Source organism: Vitis vinifera, chromosome 3 (assembly GCF_030704535.1).
Source record: "Vitis vinifera cultivar Pinot Noir 40024 chromosome 3, ASM3070453v1".
Taxonomy (NCBI): domain Eukaryota; kingdom Viridiplantae; phylum Streptophyta; class Magnoliopsida; order Vitales; family Vitaceae; genus Vitis; species Vitis vinifera.
Genome location: NC_081807.1, coordinates 9,325,715 through 9,344,531, shown reverse-complemented (window position 1 = coordinate 9,344,531; position 18,817 = coordinate 9,325,715). Strand labels below are relative to the sequence as shown.

At 31.7% G+C, this 18,817-nt stretch overlaps 1 protein-coding gene across 7 annotated transcripts; it reads right to left on the bottom strand.

Annotated features, from left to right (window-relative positions):
• Positions 1-306: 306 nt before the first annotated feature.
• LOC132252513 (LL-diaminopimelate aminotransferase, chloroplastic) lies at positions 307-13,072 on the bottom strand. 7 transcript variants are annotated; one of them, XM_002272269.5, is made up of 10 exons: positions 12,872-13,072; positions 9,570-9,646; positions 7,760-7,827; positions 6,638-6,754; positions 5,035-5,097; positions 3,728-3,832; positions 3,475-3,525; positions 2,348-2,668; positions 977-1,183; positions 307-781 (listed from the first exon to the last, which is right to left on the bottom strand). In XM_002272269.5, exons 1-10 carry the CDS (start codon positions 12,946-12,948, stop codon positions 488-490), a joined length of 1,380 nt encoding a protein of 459 aa, XP_002272305.1. In that variant the 5' UTR covers positions 12,949-13,072; the 3' UTR covers positions 307-487. The 7 variants fall into 7 exon arrangements, with proteins under 7 accessions (XP_002272305.1, XP_059591951.1, XP_059591952.1 ...); XM_059735968.1 differs by having other exon boundaries at positions 9,570-9,650; positions 12,873-13,072; XM_059735969.1 differs by lacking the exon at positions 12,872-13,072 and adding an exon at positions 10,802-10,910 and having other exon boundaries at positions 9,106-9,646.
• Positions 13,073-18,817: the final 5,745 nt, after the last annotated feature.

The window sequence follows — 18,817 nt, the reverse complement described above, 5'->3', positions numbered from 1 at the left end:
TTTGATTCAAGCCCATGGCATTCTTGCAAAATGGGTCATCAAATTTGTCCTCATTGGCTCCCTGCCTAAACAAAGCATTAGATGGAATATATGCCATGGCAGAGCAGCAAAAGACAAACCCACCGAGATTAGGCAGTGATCCTGAGACCGTTGAGTTGGGAGCTGAGTTCAGTTTCTGTGTTAAAAATTGCTCTCCTCTGATCAAAATGTGCTTGGGTTATGCTACTTTTGTCCCTAGGAAAGCTTTTCAAGATGCGACTTTTGTAACAGTGACCAAATTTGGACCCTTACAAATGGATCAGGGTATACCAATTCAAAATCAATCTTTGTAAAAGTTACTAGGTTCTACACCAAATTAAAAATAGAATCTGATAAGAAATAACGAGGGAGATACATAAGATACGAATCCTGCTCCAGTCCTGCTATCACAGAGAACATGGAGCATAATGGAGGGCTGCTGAAACTGAAACCATTCTCATACTACACTTCACTTGTATAACCGCTTGAATCTTTTGCAGGCCTCTAGAACATTGCCTCTGTGACTAAAAGCACAAACCCTAATGAAACCATCACCAGCTGGTCCGAAACCACTGCCAGGTGTTGTTACCACATGGGTCTTCTCAAGTATCTCGCTGAACACGTCCCATGAGCTTTGACCAGGGAAATGAACCCAAACATATGGTGCATTCTTACCTCCGTACACGCTAAAACCAAGAGAAGTGAATGTCTCCATGATTATATTAGTATTTTCTTTGTAGAAACCTACCAGTTTATGCATAGCCTGCAGGGAATAGAAGAATCCATAAATTTGTATTTGGATTTGGTATGAAGGATGCTCTTTCTAGTACTTGAGGAAAAGAAAATTTGAAATCTTATAGAAATTATTTGGAGTTGAAATTATTAAGATTTCCAAATTTTTGCTTCAATTACTTTTAGCATGGAAACCATAACAAGAAACTGATAGCACAAAACTGACCTCTAGGCCTTCTGGTGAAAGACAAGCCAGACCACTAGCTTGAGAAATGTTGGATGCAGCGTTGAAGGTTGTACATTCAATGCGGTTAAAGTCCTTGGCAACAGGAAATCCATCTGAATATAGAAGCTCCTTTGGAACCACAGTCCAACCAAGACGGACTCCAGTGAACCCAGCATATTTGGAAAATGATGATACCTCAATTGCAACCTGCAACACCATATAAGGCCAATAAATTATACATGAATTCTACATAGATATAGTCCCCAGGATAGTTGTTGATAAAAGAAACCGATAGGGCAGTTGCCATCCCTCAGACCATGACAATAGATTCACAACACCCAGTGTCAGCCCAAAGTTCTGATCACCCCTCCCTAAACTGATTTCCTAGACCCAAAGGCTTAACTTAATTTTGCTATGCTATCAGTTGCAAAGCGAAGAGACTTGCCATGTCCAACAAAAATAAAAGCTTAAAAAGGTATTAACAAACAGGTTCAAGCAAGCATAGCCCTTACATAGATCGGTTCCAACCCTTTTTTCTAGAGATTAGTACAGGGGTAATGGATGTCCATGGAAAAGAAACCATTCAGTTTTCTTTTCCAAAGACACGAGCAGAGAAAATACAATAGTAACAAAAAAAATGCAAAGCATAACCACAAGTTTAATTTATACAACTAATAAATTCGGAAGAGGCATTTAATCATTGACGAATTGCCATTAAAAAAAAATTAATGCTTGATGAATTTGAAAAAAGATAAAACGTGGAGAAGTAAAATTGAAATCACTTCCCCTAAGAAATTAGAGTTCAAAAGCCTTTTTTATTGGTGCATTTTTACCATGAGTGAAATGGTTATTTATGACATGCTTTTTAGTATGCCTGATCCTACCCCAAAATAAAGACCACTTCAAATGCCATAAACAATAAAATAGAAACCTTTCAAAATGTCAAAACACAAGTGAATCATTTCATTTCCCAGGTGTTTCAACATAACACCAGTGTAAAATCACATTTTTAATCAAAATTCCCCACAATTCTACCAATTGATGAAAAAAGAAAAACAAAATAACATTTTATAAAAAACTAACATGATGTGATAAACCAGGAAACAATCCATTATTCATAACATGCTCAACAGAATAGAGTTTAAAAGATGATGAGAATGGAGATCACATAAATCAAAAGTTATGAGCAAGGACACTCAAACACAATTGCATTGTAGAATGAGCTGTAGCTCCCATCCCCATCACAATGTCAAACAACATCTATCTGAATTACCCAAGAGGCGAAAGTTAACTAGAATATGAAGAGAACATATGAAGAATAGAAAGCAAGGCTTGTAGGATAGAAAAACCAACCATAATCTCCTAACTTACCTCTTTGGCTCCAGGAATTTCAAAGATGGACCTTGGGCTGTCATCCGAGATATACATGGCATATCCCGAATCATACACTAGAATTGATCCATTGTCCTTGGCAAACTGTACAAGTCGGGTCAGTTGCTCCCTTGTTGCAGCATTACCAGTGGGATTGTATGGTGAACAGAAAAAAATGATATCGGTTCGCGAAACAGTAGATAAATCAGGAAAGAAACCATTCTCTGGATTACACTTCATGTATTCGATGTTTCCATACTTCTCAACATCCTTCTGAAACTGCCCAGTCTGGCCCAAGATAACACTTAAGTCTACATAAGCCTGCAAGTATTCCAACATTTAGTCATTATCTAAATAGGATTACATTACATGTATGTGGTGTTTTTCACATTTAATAAACAAATCCAACCAAGTAGATTGTTACAACTAAAGTCAGCCCAACTAAACAAATCTAACCATCATCTAGGACACTTTTTCTGGGGCCAAAAGATGAACTGTTAGAAAAACACTAAATTGTCCTTTAGTCAACTTTCCAAGTGGACCCACCCAAACAAATGTATCCCTACACCAGTGTCGGCCTGAGTGAGAGAGCAGGCGGATTGGGCCCCTCATCTCAGAAATATCACACCATGTTGAAACAATACATAGTTGAAAATAAAGAGAAGGTTTCTCTGTTATGTGCATTCTGGACTATATGGAGGGAGAAAAATAGGAGAAACTTCAAAAATTGTGAAAACTAGGACCAAACAATTAAAAGTTCTTTCTTGAACCTTTTTTGGGAGTGGGTAAGATTGTTCAGTGGGAACAATTCTTTGTCGTTATTAGAATTTGTGGATTGGGTAAGCTCCTTGTAGGTTGTGGCTGCCTTTTTTGTGTTCCTACACCTTTTTGGTCTTTTGGATGCTTTGTATACATCATATATGCTTCCCTTTCTATCTAATACATTTACAATTATCAAAAAATACGTAGTGAAAGTTTTATTAAACAGATCGATATACTAGAATCATGTTGGGAGTTTTATTTTAGATATCAAAATGAATAAAATAATTAGGAACCTAAATAAAACTGACATGGTTATACTACAGAGATGAAAATTTTTTAAATCATCATACAGAAAAATGAACTACCGGGTATGATGGGTCTTGCACTGCCATTGTAACATTAGACCCAAACATGACCTGCCATAAAGGAGAAACAGAGAAATTAAGAAACTTAAAATAAAGTAAATCAATAAAAATAATTGTAAACCAAACTACTATTCATTTTTGCATTCAATAAGTAAAGATCCACCAAATATAGGCAATCCACCGGGACACAGATAAAAACAAACAAAAAAAAGGGAAGGTAGAGAAAAAATAAATATTCAAAACACAACAAAACCTGAAGGCGAGATATGTCAGATTTTGCACCATCAGAGACAAATATATCACTTTCCTCTATGCTGAGGTCACCATAAAAGGTCGAAGCAATTGCAGCTCTCAATTGCTGCGTGGATTCAACATTTTGTGTTACAACATCACCTTCCATTACATTTATTGTAAATAAGAGAACACTATATCAAATCTTATATCACAAGAGCTTTTAAAAAGTTTTATGAATGCTTAAAAAGACTTCTGGACTAAAAATATCAACCCATGCTATGGCTACAATCTCAAGTTTGACCCAACCAATCCCACAACCAGAAATGGAGGAGTGTGGTGTCAAGTAAACAGCCAGTATAAAAAATTTATCCAGAACATTACATGCATGAAATCCTGAAAATTTGTAATCATATATAATTCCTTGCAGTGACCTTTGATAGAAGTGCAAGATGAAGAAGGTTTGAGCAGTTAAATAAGGCTTTGTTGAGCTGATTTAGCAATATTTACTTATATATATTTAACCGAAAAGACAAGTAATATGATTACATCCTTTTCGTCCTATCATTACAAGTGAATTCAAACCATGTGTCAGCTTACATCCTTTTCGTCCTATTATTAGATGTGAATGCAAACCATGTGTCAGCTTCCAAAATCTGTTATCATGTATTATAAAATACACAAAATTTTTAAACTAAAAAATTAAAAGCAAAATACAAAAGAACAACTAATACTCAAGGAATTAATGTGTAAAAATTGACAATAATTTTCAGAAAAGAAACTACACAGTTGTATATGTACAGGCACATACTTGTGACCTATAGCCATAGCCTTACTTTAAACAATGACCCCACATGCCTAATTTTAGAAACTTACATATGATTACTCTCCCAATGATGTAAGAGGATATAGAAAAAACCATGCAGGACTCGGAGGACCATAGTCCAGAGCAAACAAAACACTTTTTTTAGAAAATCAAATAGACAGAAACCCAAAAGAAACCAAAAAAAATGAAGTGTGTTAATGCTTTCTTTTAATTCTGATGAAATAAAAACATCCAAAAAGAAAAACCCTACATTGACTTTGTGAAACAAAGAAAAACTACAGCATCAATATATCACTCCACATATGAATGTGCAAGAAAACTCTGTAAGTTCATGGATAAGATTTAAACATGAGAAAAAGTCACTGATGATGGAACGGATATAGTCATGTAAGCAAAGAGTGCATTTTCCAAGCCTTAGATTATCAAATGCAATCAAAGAAATAGCAATGTTCATGTATTACAAAAATGTAAAATAAATTAGAAGACCCAAGAATGCCACATACTTTTTCACCTTGTTCAGCTCCATAACCACTGTAACCCTCTAGTGTTGACAATGCATGTGCTTTCTGCAAACATAAAAATTTTTAAAATAAAATAAAATAAAAAGAATATACAAGCAAAAATAGCAGAGCAACCGTGTCCAATTGACAAGCGATGTGAGTACATTATCCAGAACATTTTCTTTCAAAAGAAATATTCAAATAAAACACTCAGAAAATGTATTTATCTAAAATTCATTCCTCATAATGTTGTTTAGTAGCATATTACATCGCAAAATTGATAGTTAAACTGGTTCAGGAGTTTCCTCAAAAATGCCATTTGCTATAACATGGCATAACAAGCAGAGGCAAAGGGAGAGAAACTGGGAGAGAGAGAGAGCGTGTAGAAATAGTGAGGGACTTGTATCCTATGGGCTCTTTTCCTTTTCATCCTTGCACTCTCTTGGGTGCTGCTTTATTCAGCAAGGGAGTCTTAGTTATGCTGGCAAGGAATTTTATGGGAAAAAAGGACTGAAGTGCAAAGAACCACCTATTGGAGCTTATTTCATTACATTATACATGCCCCTCAAATCTGTCCTGTTGGTCAGGGATTCTGTCAGGCAGGGGAGGCTGTCTTTTCTAGATTTCACTGATATAATGAGGTAAGCTAAGGCCCTTGTTTTGGCTTTAGTGTGGTCCTTCACTTTTTTATTTTTCATTTTTTATTTTTTATTTTTTGCTTTCTCAAGTGTACCAGGGTGAAACTTTTTTTAAGTGTTTGCTGTTTTACTTTCTATTTGCCTATCAAAAGGGAGAATAAATATAGAAGAGTACCCTCAAGGAAAGGAAAGGTGAGCAAAGCAAAACCAGGAACAGAAAAGGAAGGGAACTAAAAAAATAGGCTGAAATAAAGAATCTCTGGTAGGATTTGATGTTAATGACACCCCAGTTCCCAGATCCATCATCTATGGAGTGCTGACCCCAGACTAGTTTTTTTATAGGATCTTAAGCTTATTTTGGTTTTAACTGTGACCGAACCAGGTTGGAGACACACTTCCACGTGAAAGGAGTAACTAGTTTATAAAGGCACTCACCACCACCATGCCTTAACTGGCTCAATAGATAGATTTCATTATAGTTAAGATTAGAAAACATCTTTCAGTTCAAAAGAAATAGGGTTGCATGAAAATCCCATGCAAGAATTTTTTTTGCTTTTTTGATGACTAAAATCCCAAGTAAGGATTTAAGTTCTAAAAGAAAATAAACCTATCATTGCACTGTTGAGAAAGTTCTAGTCATTCTTTTTTTAATGCAACACATCATCTTTACTTCTAGACAAAAGCTGCTCCGTAAGCAGATGTCAACAAGTTAAATGTCTAATTTTAATAAGGAATAACAAGCATCCAATTCAATACCAGTTTTGCAGAACAGGGTGGAGCAGCATGATGTTTTGAATGCCTGAACAATCTTTTCTTTAAAGAAAAGAAAAGCACTTAATTTGAAAATCCAATAGCGAGGATTTTAATAACAACAACAGCAGCACATCATTAAATGTTGTAGTAGTAAAGCTCTTTGGGCAAAAGCCTTGCAAGAAAAGAAATTTCAATGAATGAAAATTGACAAATACCTTTGCCATACCAGAAGTTATAACTTCTGGAATGGGCTCAGTAGTGTCACCAATTCCAAGGCTTATCACTTGTGCATCAGGGTACTTTAGCATGTGTGCTGACCTTCTTCTGGCTATCTAATAATCCAAGAAAAGCAATTGCTATAAATTACAAAATATCTAATGTATAATTAGAAGACAGATAAAATCAGCCAACTTACAAATCCCACTAATCAATAGACAAATTTGGAATAGACAGGCAGAGACACAAGCATGGAGAGAGAGAGAGAGCATACTGGAAGCAAATAGATGTAACTCCTATTCTAATACACAAACAACCTGAAAAATCAAAATAGAGATACTCACAAGATTTTCTCTTTCTATCCCTGTGCATGGACCACTTTGGATAAACCATACAATAGTTCAAAACTAACAGACCAATACCAAAAAGGAAAAAAAAAATTAAGGTGCAGAAGATATTGAAAACTTCCTAGATAATCTCTTCCTGCATCAATTTTTTTCATAAAACATTGCAATTAATCAGGACATCTTACTCTCCATCTGGATATAGTAATTCTCATTAACTATGAATAAATTGTAAAATAAAAAATAACTTAGACGACAGATTGCAGATCCAAAACCACACAACATACAGGTGAATCACATCAGTAGTTTTTGCCATTTTGTACTGGAATCATACCAAACAATTTAAAGATACATCCACTTTTATGGACAAAAATTCTCAGTCAGAAATTCAAGTTCTCAATCTCAAAGTAAGATGGATTTTTTTTTTTTTTTTTTTTGGGATAGGCAAAGATCAATTATATCAACAACGCCTAACAAAGGGGAGCGCAACAGCTCGTTAAAAAAAGAATAGGTTACCTTATTCCTCATCCAACCCATCCTATTTCAAAACATATTAGAAAAGTAGCTCAAGTTGAAAGACGAATTAACTAGTATTTTTGGAAAAGTGAGACAAATTAAACAGACCCAGAGTCATTAAGTTCAACAAGAAATATGTGTCCCATGATATGAAGAAAATTTTAGTGTACTACTATATTAATTCCAAGACAAGTAAATGGAAGTTAACAATCAATAATAAATTAGAGCATTACAGAAAATAAATGCAAGTGCATCACAGACCTCTGGAAACAAATAACCAGCTTGAAGTTTGGCCATATTTGCATTGCGAGAGACCTTTGTCGTGTGAGCTTCACAACAAACAGTAAACATCTTCAGCAATTTTCACCATAAAAAAATCAATGATATATAATTATGACAGAAAATTTTTCTCCAAACATCAAGAAATACTCAAGCTGTTGTCCCTATAATTTTTAAATGCCACCAGGGCTCCATGTTATCAGAACAATGTTTTATTAGAAAATATAAGATTTAAATGCCATTGAGATATTTATATTAGACTAATTGAGAATTTGGAGACCACATCATGGGGAAGTGGTGACTGGTTTTCAAAAATAGAGGACTCATCAATCATAATCTTCTCCAACACTTTGGGCTTTTATCTATTCTCTATTTGGGATCTATTGAGCTTTTCCTGCCACTACTAAAAAATTCCCTAATGTTTTGGAAAGGAAGTTCACTATGAAAGAGGAGGAAATTTTGCAGGACAACCGCTTTGAGTGTTTGTGGATGTTTATAGAAAGAAACGAATCAAAGGGTTCTTGATGGGGTTTAGCTCTATGTTTTAAAGCTCATATATATTTCCTTAAGCCTTGGTTGTTCATGTGGTTGATAGTTGACTTTGTGGAGGAAAAAATATATCATTTTCGTTTTGCTGACACAGAAGGATTGGGCAAATGGTTCTTGTAAGTGTTGGGCACCAGTAGTCCCCCATTTTTTTCCTTTCCAGACTGATTAGATGATTCTTTTTTCACTGCATGTTTACTAGGATTCACCTACTTTTGGTGCCTTAAATGTACACCTTTTATCATCTATTAGGAAAATGTCATTAAGAAGCCTTGACAATGCAACCTTTTTTTTTTTTTTTTGATAGGTAATTTGTTTTTTTCTTTTTTCTTTTTATCCCTATTGGGACTTGAATCTGGAACCTCCTGTAAACCCACCCCAACCCTTTACCACTTGAGTCAAGCCTCAAGGGCGCCTTGACAATCCAACCTTAGTCAAGGGATAAAATTCCTCAGTTGAGAGTGTTAGTTTCAAGTAAAATAATCGCCAAGCTACTTAAGCCTTACACATGCATCAATTGATACAATTTGAAAACTAGCTAACAATATACTTCTCACACAAATTTTTAAAAGCCACTATTAGAACTCATGTGGCAATAATATTTTTTAAGATGACAAGAACTTGATACCATGCCAAACAAGACCTCTCCCTTTTGAGCTACATCCCTCTGCTATTCAAATGTCACTCGATGGCAATAATCAAAACGCTCCCAAAATTACATTATTTTTTACTCTCATACATCACATGATAAGCAACACTTAGCAAAATTTGGTGGAACTAACACTTAGGGATTGAAAATCGTAGTGCTGAATTGGTAACAATAAAATCTTCAAGTTGCAGAAACAGCATATTTATCATTAGCCTAACAAAATGAAGGAAAAATTGTGTCAGATTGACACTTTAAAATCAAGAAACAGAGTCCATTGGCCACACCACATCATGTTGCAAGACCCTCAATTTTTCAATCCCATTTCCAAAGAAAATAAGATTTTAGTCAGTACTATGGCATATTATCATAAGCAATTTATCCCAACTTATCCCATAAAAAATTCAGTAGTGGCACTCAATTATGTTATCAAATAACTTCTAGAAAAAATTTAAAGCCCCTCTCGAACTGCAAAATAGGTTCATAACTAAAAAATTTCCCAGAAATTCATAACACTAATGACTTGACCAGATGCATAGAAACATAATTAAAAATAAGAACATTGATATAACTATAAAATTAATGGGAAAAAAAATGTACCAGTCGTCTCTGTGGAAGGTGTTGCCACACATTTACATATCCAACTATCTTTTGTGGGAAGGCAAGCATTTGGGTTTCTGCAATAAAAGCATATCAATCAATGTGAATGAATCATTTACAGTACAGAAACCTACATCTAATTTAAGAGCAAATTGAACAAAAAAAAAAATCCCAAATTTGTAAAACTAACCTTCCCCATTTTTGAACTTGAAGAGTAACCCATTTTTGACATAAATACCCTTCAACATTTTCATGATTTACATGTGCATTTTAAAAGAAATGGTTATTTTTACAAGAAAGAAATGAGAGCATTTTTGTCAAAAAATAATATTTTTTAGGTTGAAAAAATCCTTCGAAGTGGGAAAGATTTCATCCCTTTTAATCGGTTATCCCTTTTTTTTTTTCAGTTTGCTAATAAGTAAAAAAAAATTCTAGGATTAAAATATTAATTAGGCTTAGTTTGGTTCTCAAAGGATGTATGAGAAGCAAAAGAGATGACCATGTTTTAACAAACAAAACAGCAGAAAACATAAGACCCAGAATTCTCCTCTTCTTTCCTCATCTTTTTCCTTGCAGCTTCTCAACAACATAACAGAGGGGAAAAAAATTTGATTTCCCAACCATGGTTTCGAGTGGGTTAGGCCCAGGCTTTCTTTGGTGGTCAGGAAAATGCAGGAAAAGAAAAATTCAAATCTTTCATCGCTATCAACTCCACTCCAGCTGAGCCCGAAACAACTACTAGTGTAACGACCCGCACCCAACCATGTAGATATTGTCCGCTTTGGGCCCAAGGGGGCCCTCACGGCTTTAAAACGCGTCTACTTGGTTAAGAGGAGCCTCTACATATATAGCGCCAGGAACTTCCTCCCCTATCCGATGTGGGATATCACAAATACCCCCCCATGCAGACACAACGTCCTCGTTGTGTCCCATGGGATTGCGGGGCCAAATAGACAAAGCCAAACAAACCCCCACACCGGGGTTGGGGATCGGCTCTGATACCATTTGTAACGACCCGCACCCAACCATGTAGATATTGTCCGCTTTGGGCCCAAGGGGGCCCTCACGGCTTTAAAACGCGTCTACTTGGTTAAGAGGAGCCTCTACATATATAGCGCCAGGAACTTCCTCCCCTATCCGATGTGGGATATCACAACTAGACTCAATCAAGCAATAGTGATCAAATTTTTAAGAAACAAAAACAGCAAACATCAGACTTAATTGGTTTTTACCTAAAATTTGCTCGGCAACGAAAGAGGGTGAAAGAAAATTGACTTTGATATCTGATTCGTGTGGGGGTTCACCCAGGCTCTCTTTTTGGTAGCTATAAAAATGTAATAAAAACAAATTTACATCGCTACAAACTCCACTCAAACTGAGCCCAACACAACTACTTGACCCAGTCAAGCAGTCGCTGACAATGAAAAACAGCATAAAACATAGGGACATTGGGTCTTTTGGTTGCTATTTTTGAAAACATATGAAAAACAATTTTTGAGAAAAATTTTTAATAATAGTTTTTTTTGCTTAAAAAAAATGTATTTAGGAACTGAATTCTGAAAGATAGTTTTTATTCTAAAAAATAACACGTTTGGTTGAATTAATAAAAAAGTTTTTTAGAATAAGTCAATAATGAAAATATCGATAATCACGGATATATCGATAATTAGATGAAATATATCGGTGGATATTTTGACACAAAATATTCATAAACCAAAAATTCATCAAAACTTATGAAAATGTAAGAAAAAAACTTTTTAAAATGAAATTAGAAGTATAATAGATATTTTAAAGTTATTTTTAAAAAAAATTAATATATGTATGATATTTTAAAGTTATTTTTTAAAAAAATTAATATATATATGATATGATTTACGATAATAAATTTAATTATATAATGTCGGTTAATAAGAAATATGAATTTTATAAGTGTAAACTCGTTATGAAGTTAAATTATTACAAATATACTAATTATATGATTTAAATATATTATTATATTAAGTTAATTTACTTACCTCTATTGAAAATATATTAATTAATTGTAAAAATGTATTAATTTAAATTCAATGTTATACTAATTTATACATGTACTCAGTTAATTTATTCTCAATATACTATCATAACACTTAAATATCAAAATAAAATAAAATTATTAATTTAAAACTAAATTATTGAAAATGTACTATCATTCTCAATATACTATTATTACACTTAAATATCAAAATAAAATAAAATTATTAATTTAAAACTAAATTATTGTAAATGTACTAATTATGTTATTTAAATATATTTATGATTTTTTATTTTAAAATATTAGTACATTTTGATACAAAATATTTTTATTTAAAAATATTGATAATTTTATTTATGATTTTATATTTGTTTTATATTTAATTAGTAAACAAAATAAATTATAAGATAATTAAAATTAACTTATTTATAATAATTTAATTTTTTACTGATTTTGGAGATATGAGATATATCTCATATAGCGTTGAAATTTCAGTGATTTTTTCCCATTTAGGACTGATATTTTGCTTATATCACATTAATTACCAATATATCGTAAATACATCGTCAATATTTACCAATATTTATTGATATTTAAGATATACCTTCTCGGATACATAATATATCAACGATATATTGTCAATATGTCTCAATATTTCGACGATATATTGTTGATATATTCCGATATTTTCATCATTGGAATAGTAAAACAAAAAATATGTTTAAAAGTTTTTTTTAATTAATAAAGTGTTTTCTTCCATTAACTTGATATTATAAATATATAAATGATTTTCATATATACAATTCATTTAAATTAAAAAAATTATTTCATTTTGTAATTTTTACATCAGTTATAATTTTTTTTTTTTAAAATTATGACTTTGTCATCATATGTAAGTATATTAATTTCAATAATTTAAGAAAGAAGAAAGAGTTTACGGATGGGGATGTAGTGGATGGATGGAGCTCATCTTTGTACCAAGAGGACACACCAAAAGAAGAAAAAGAAACTAAGAAAAACATTTTATTCTTTAAATAATGAAAAAATAATGATAACATCCTTTTATTGTTATCAAAAAATGGGTTTTTGAAAATATAAAAAACACAAAAAATAAAAACATTCTCCCTTTCCCAAATAAGTTTTTTGTATTTTTTGTTTTCAAGAACACTAATAAGTTCTTAAAATCAGGAACCAAACATGCTCATAATACCCAAAATTTTCTATAGGTTTCTTCTTTTCCCCATATTTTCTCAGCAATCAAACAGAGGATAAAGAAGTTGAATTTTGATACCTGGAATCGAAGTGGGTTTGGCCTAAAAAGGAGGAGGAAGATGAAGAGATGGAAGGCGAAGACATGAGAGAGTACATGTTTTTGGATGCAGATACAGATACGCCACTCTCTATCCTCAAAGCCTCTAGTGTGTTCTCTAAAAGCTGAAACAGCTTTATTACAACGCCGCCGTTTTGGAATATGGTACTTTCAAACCCTAGGTTCTCACGTTACAATGCCACGTCAGATGGCATCGTCCTACTGTTTGATGACGTGGTTAAATTTGATTTAATTTGAAAGAAAAATACAAGCTAAAGAAAATGGAAATAAAAAATAAAAGAAAATAAAACATTGATTTATAATAATTAAATTATTTTTATATATTATTTTAGACTCATTTTATTTATTTTAACTCTTTAATATACAAATTAAATATATAAATTTTTAATTAATTTTAATTATATTTAATTTTAATTGATATATTTTTTATAATATAATTAAACACAATAAAATTAATTTTTTGATATAGTTTTTTTCTTTTCTTACAATTTTTCAAAAACCAAACATAAAAGAAATTATAGCTTAAATTTCCAAAGTTATATATATTCTATAACCAACCTCCGAAGTAAGTCCTCTATGGAATTAAAGCCACATCAGCAAAGGGTTAAGTTTGGTGGGGAAAATGTATAGAGAAAAAAATTAAAAAGGGAAAGTACAAAAAATTTTAAAAGATAAATTTAAATTTAATAAATTATTTTATGTCTTATTTAAATTGATTTCTATTATTTTATTTTTTTATGTAAAAATCAAATAATTTAAAATGTATGAATTTTTAATTAATTTTAGTTATATTTAATTTGTTTTTCTTATTTTTCATAGTAAAATTAAATAAGAAAATTATTTTTTAATAATTTTTCCTTTGTATTTTTTCTAAAACCATACTAAACACATCATATCTAAAAAAAAATACATTTTTTTCTTCTTTTTTTTCCCTTTTAAAAAAGAAAAAAAAATATTTAGAATAGAAAAAATAAATAATAAAAAGGTTTTAAATTTTAAAAAAAGAAATTACAAATGTTTAATATCAAATATTATGGAAGTGTTCGGAACTATAATATTAGATGTTGGATATCATATTATAAGAGTATTATAAACTATGGTATAAAACGTTAGACCTTATAAAAATGTCTTAAATTATAGCATCAATTCCTCTTATAGTGTCTAGAAGTCCATTTCTAGACATTTTTAGTACTTAGAAGTATACTCTTAGACACTATAAAAAGTGTTTGAATGAAAGTGAATATATCTTTTGAATGCACTTCTTTACAATAATTTATGAAATTCTGATTGAAAAATTAAATATCGAGGATGATTTATTTGTCCAGTGTTTCTAATATGCAATTTTACTTGTTTGAATCATCTTTGACATCATATACTTAGAACACACTTTTTAATCTAATCTATAGAAATCAATGAGAAAAAGGGAGCAAATACCTTAGAATGCACTTCGAGCTTATGGGGGTGATGGAGAGGTTGGATTTGAAGAAAGGCGCATTAATATGAATTTGTAAGGGTAAAACAGTCTTTTTATATATGGGTAATGTTATCCTAAAAATAAAATAAGAAAAAGTAGATCTATAACCACCTAATCACTCTATGGAGCCACCTACATTATGATTTTTTTTAGGACAAAAACACCCCTTATTGAAGACCAAAATACCTTTAGAGTTAGTACATGTCCATTTTCATCTTCTTCTTTCAATTTTTTTCTCCTCTAATCTCTCCAAAACCCTAATAATTTTTTAAAGAAATTTATGGTTTTTGAGCAATGGATAAACAATTAATCATCTCCAACGATGTTAAAAATGCATTTGAACCAATTTTTTGTATTCTATCAATAGAAAATAAATGATTAGAACGAGTATCTAGAGTTGTAATATTGGATGATTTTAGAAGCATCCAACATTATACTTCCACACATTTTTAAGAACATCCAGTACTATATTTTCAAACCCCCACTTAGTATTAACCTTTTAAATTCAAACACTTATAACATTTTTAAAAAAATTTCTTATATTTTCACTTCTAAATTCTTTTTAAATATTTTTTCTAAAACTATTTTTACAACCAATATTTGTAAAAAAAAAAAATTACATAAATAATAAACCTTAAATTATATCCATGTGGAAGGGCATAAATAAGTGTATGGATTAAAAAAAATGCTTAGAAAAGGGTTAAAATTAATTGTGAGACATAATGGAGAATATTGCAAGTTAAAAAAATAAATGGCTAATGGGATTTTTGCACCAAAATATATATTTTTTTAATTAGTAAATCATGTCTTCAATAAAGAAGAAAGATGATGAAGGTAGACATGAAAAAATATGGATAATGATGGTCAAAAATGAAGAAAAAAAATTATCATAAATGTTTTTCTTCTCAATTTTTATTATAAAAGATGGATAATTATTATTTTTATTATAAATAATAAAAATATTTTTTCATTATAAAAAATATAGATTATGATGGCTAAAAATAATGAAAAATATTTTTATTAAAAATATCGAAAAATTTAAAATATGGATGAGTAAAAAAAATCAAAAGATTGTTTACAAGAAACTAAAAAAATCATTTATGTAAATAATGGTGAAAATGTCAAAAATACCCTTATGAAATCATCTTCTTCTTCTCCTTGTGTTTGCCCCGGGAGAAATCCAACAAGAAGTCATCCATAACAAGACTTTATTGTTGATACCTCGCGCTCTTGTTGTTCCACGTAGTTGCCAAATGGATGGATGCGCGACCTCAACCAATATAGGTTCTTGACTCAGTCGCTATACCTGCAAAAGACGTCCGGACACGGTGTCCGAACGCATCCTTCGATGGTTTTGTCAGCCATGGTTGGAGAGAGATAATCAGTTGGCTTTTTACTAGGTATCGCAAGTTTACCCTCCTCCTTGTGTGAAGGTTGATATATATAGTATCAGAAGCTTTGATTGCCTCTTTAATGACAGAGAGATATTTTGTGTTGTTATGATGACATTAGGTGGTGGCAGGGCTATCACCACCCTACGGGTGGCTGACAGAGATCGTGGTAGGTGATGCGGCTGTCAGAGATCGTGGGAAGTGACCATGTGGAATGATCATAGGAAGTGACTTGTTGTCACTTCATCTTGTCCTCTCACCCTGCAGGCGGCGGAACGTGGGCTATGACAGACTGTTGTGGTAACGTGTGAGACTTGCTTACTTCAGTCAATGATCCGGACCATTGTATCCGGATGGCATATGTTGATCATCCGGGTGTATTGTGTAAGCCGTCCGGATGATATGTTTATAAGTGTCGTTTGATCTTTCTTGAGGTAGTCCGAAAAAACGTGCCATGTGTGCTTTATAGGAAGATCCGGATGAGGGTGACTCGGATGACAATGCGTGTCATGTGTCACCGTAAGATGCATGCCATGTGTCACTGTAAGATGCGTGCCACGTGTTCTCGGAGGGAGGGGTCCCTACATTTATGTTCTTCCATGCTTTTGCCTTTGTTTCTAAGACATTTGATTAGCTTTTATCATCTCATTTGAAACCAAAGAAAAGTAAAACCCACATCAACGTCCAAATTTATTTATTTTTCAATAAAAAAAATTAGTTTAGAACTTGAAATATGGCTACATTACTCATGGCTTTAATGGTACAAAATCGACTGATTGAATGATATCATACAAAAAAATAATAAAAAAATTGTCCATATTTTAGGTGTAGTATGTAGTCATTTCTTTTCAAGCTGTTTGATATAATATTTGTTATTTTCAGTGTAATATTAGCATCGAATTATAATTTCATTGAATAGGTATATGTTTTGACTTTGTTGTTAGGACTCTTTTGAAACGTCGTAGAGAAGATATTTCTCATTGGTTTCGTGGTTGCTTTATTTGGCCAAAATTTTGGAATATCGAATACGTCGATAGAAAAAATTAATTTTAATCATTTTAAATACAAATCAAAATTAATAAAACCATCCTATCTTAATAATTCTTTCTATATATCTTTTATGGAGTAATTAAATATAAGAAAAAATACATACATACAATGAAAACAAATTTAATATTTGTTCTATTGCATGTTTTATCTTTTTTTTTTTTTTTTGGAATTTTTTATCATATTTCTATGAATTTTATCAATTTTTTCTTTATCAATATTTTTATCGATATTTTTTAATATATCCATAAAATCAAATAATCAATATATATCCATGAAAACTAACATTTTCATCCTTGTGAGGGACAATGCAAATATAAAAATTAGGTGTGCAGCTTGGGTGAATGCATTCACTAGTGGGGTGGTGGAAACATCACTAGTCAACCATCCCAACACACCCCATGTAGTTGCTTTGTTTGTATCATATTTCTCTTCCTATGTTAACTTGTTCTTAATAATATCACTAGGCACTGACCATAATCTGCTAGCCTTACAAGGAAGAAGTGAAGACTCACCCGGTTGATCTCCTTCTTCACTTCTCCAATTGTAATCAAAGTCTGAAAAAATTTAACAATAATTAAGTGGAATTAATTGCCATAGATGTAGAAGAAGAAGATTAACATATGTTCCAATTTTCATTAAGATAAGATTTATAGTAAACGAAACACTATCCAATTTGTGTACATACTGGATTGTTTAGGGCTGTACAACCATCAATGACATTGAATTCTCTCACTTTCCCTTTTGGAACCTTTGATTTCAAAATAATGGGCTGGGATATAAATTGGTGTTCTCAATGTTCCAATACATATTTTCGACAGCAAGGCATCTAAGCTTGATTTGCTTTTCACCTAAAGCATGAAATTAAATAAAAGGACAAACAATATTAATCAAAATTGCACACTAATTTAACATGAAAGAAGTAAATTATGAGGCTTGGAAAAGAACTTCTAAGTGATAAAGCTAAACCTGATAACCAAAAAAGATTGTAATGTAGGAAAGCTTGATGCCATAACTAGGGATTACAATATTTGTAAGTATCCGTTGTAATCGAATATCTCTTAGTTTTTCCTTTAAAAGGTTGAGGAGATACTTCTCGTCATATTTTGGACCTAATAGGGTTTTGATTGCCTTTTGTTTTAAAACTAGGAAACACAAAAGTGTTATTCAAAAAAAAAAAAAAAAAGTCAAAATGTTGTTAATAACTATAAATAAAATAAAATAATTGCTTAAATTATTAATCCTATTCAACATAATTACCTTCATAATTTAGTTAAAAATCCTTGATATCTTTGGCAACAAACATGAAGCATGTTATTAGCATGGTAATGATAAGACCACCTATGTTTGTCCCATCAATCACATCAAAGTAGTCTATAATTCTTACATCCTTTCCATCCCTCTTTTGAGTCAAGTTGAGATGGCTTAAGAATTAATATTTGAATTATAATATAGAATAAACTTTGTTAAGATTAAGTTTGCTTAAGGGACTTGTTGCTACATAGATATTACCCAAAGTTGAGACTCAAGAGGGCTAAGGATGATCCTTGGGATAATCTCTCTTACTCCACCTTCATCAATGTTGAGGATGGTAATAACATTGTTGTTATTGAAATTTGGATGTTGTAGGAAAAGACAAAGAGTGACAGTTAGAAAATTTTTATAAGAACTAGAAGTACTCTCAATGATATAAAGGATCAAAGTTGTAGCAAGCTAAAACAAGGGTTCACATTTGTAAAAGACTTAAAATGGGCACTTATATTTATAATACAATACTCTTTAACTTTTGCACCTTTTTTTATAATACAATACTCTTAACTTTCCTTAATTACCATTTTAACAATAATAGCAAATATTTGTTAGGAAATCTTGGATTGCTTTATTCCAAGCCCTAGATCATTAGAGTCCATGAAAATCTATCTTAGACTTAATAAATCTATTGCAATGGAAAACTTAATATTCCAAAACACTCAAAATACCATATAAAACATAGAT

What these genes read in the sequence shown, in the direction of transcription:
- LOC132252513 (XM_010649686.3), bottom strand. Translation starts at nt 11,018, where the DNA reads ATGTCCCTATGTTTTATGCTGTTTTTCATTGTCAGCGACTGCTTGACT. An exon ending in CGTTGCCGAGCAAATTTTAG is followed by an intron (nt 7,828 to 10,801) that starts GTAAAAACCAAT and finishes TTTGTTGTGAAG; the next exon opens with CTCACACGACAAAGGTCTCT. An exon ending in AAATTCCTGGAGCCAAAGAG is followed by an intron (nt 1,184 to 2,347) that starts GTAAGTTAGGAG and finishes ATGGTGTTGCAG; the next exon opens with GTTGCAATTGAGGTATCATC.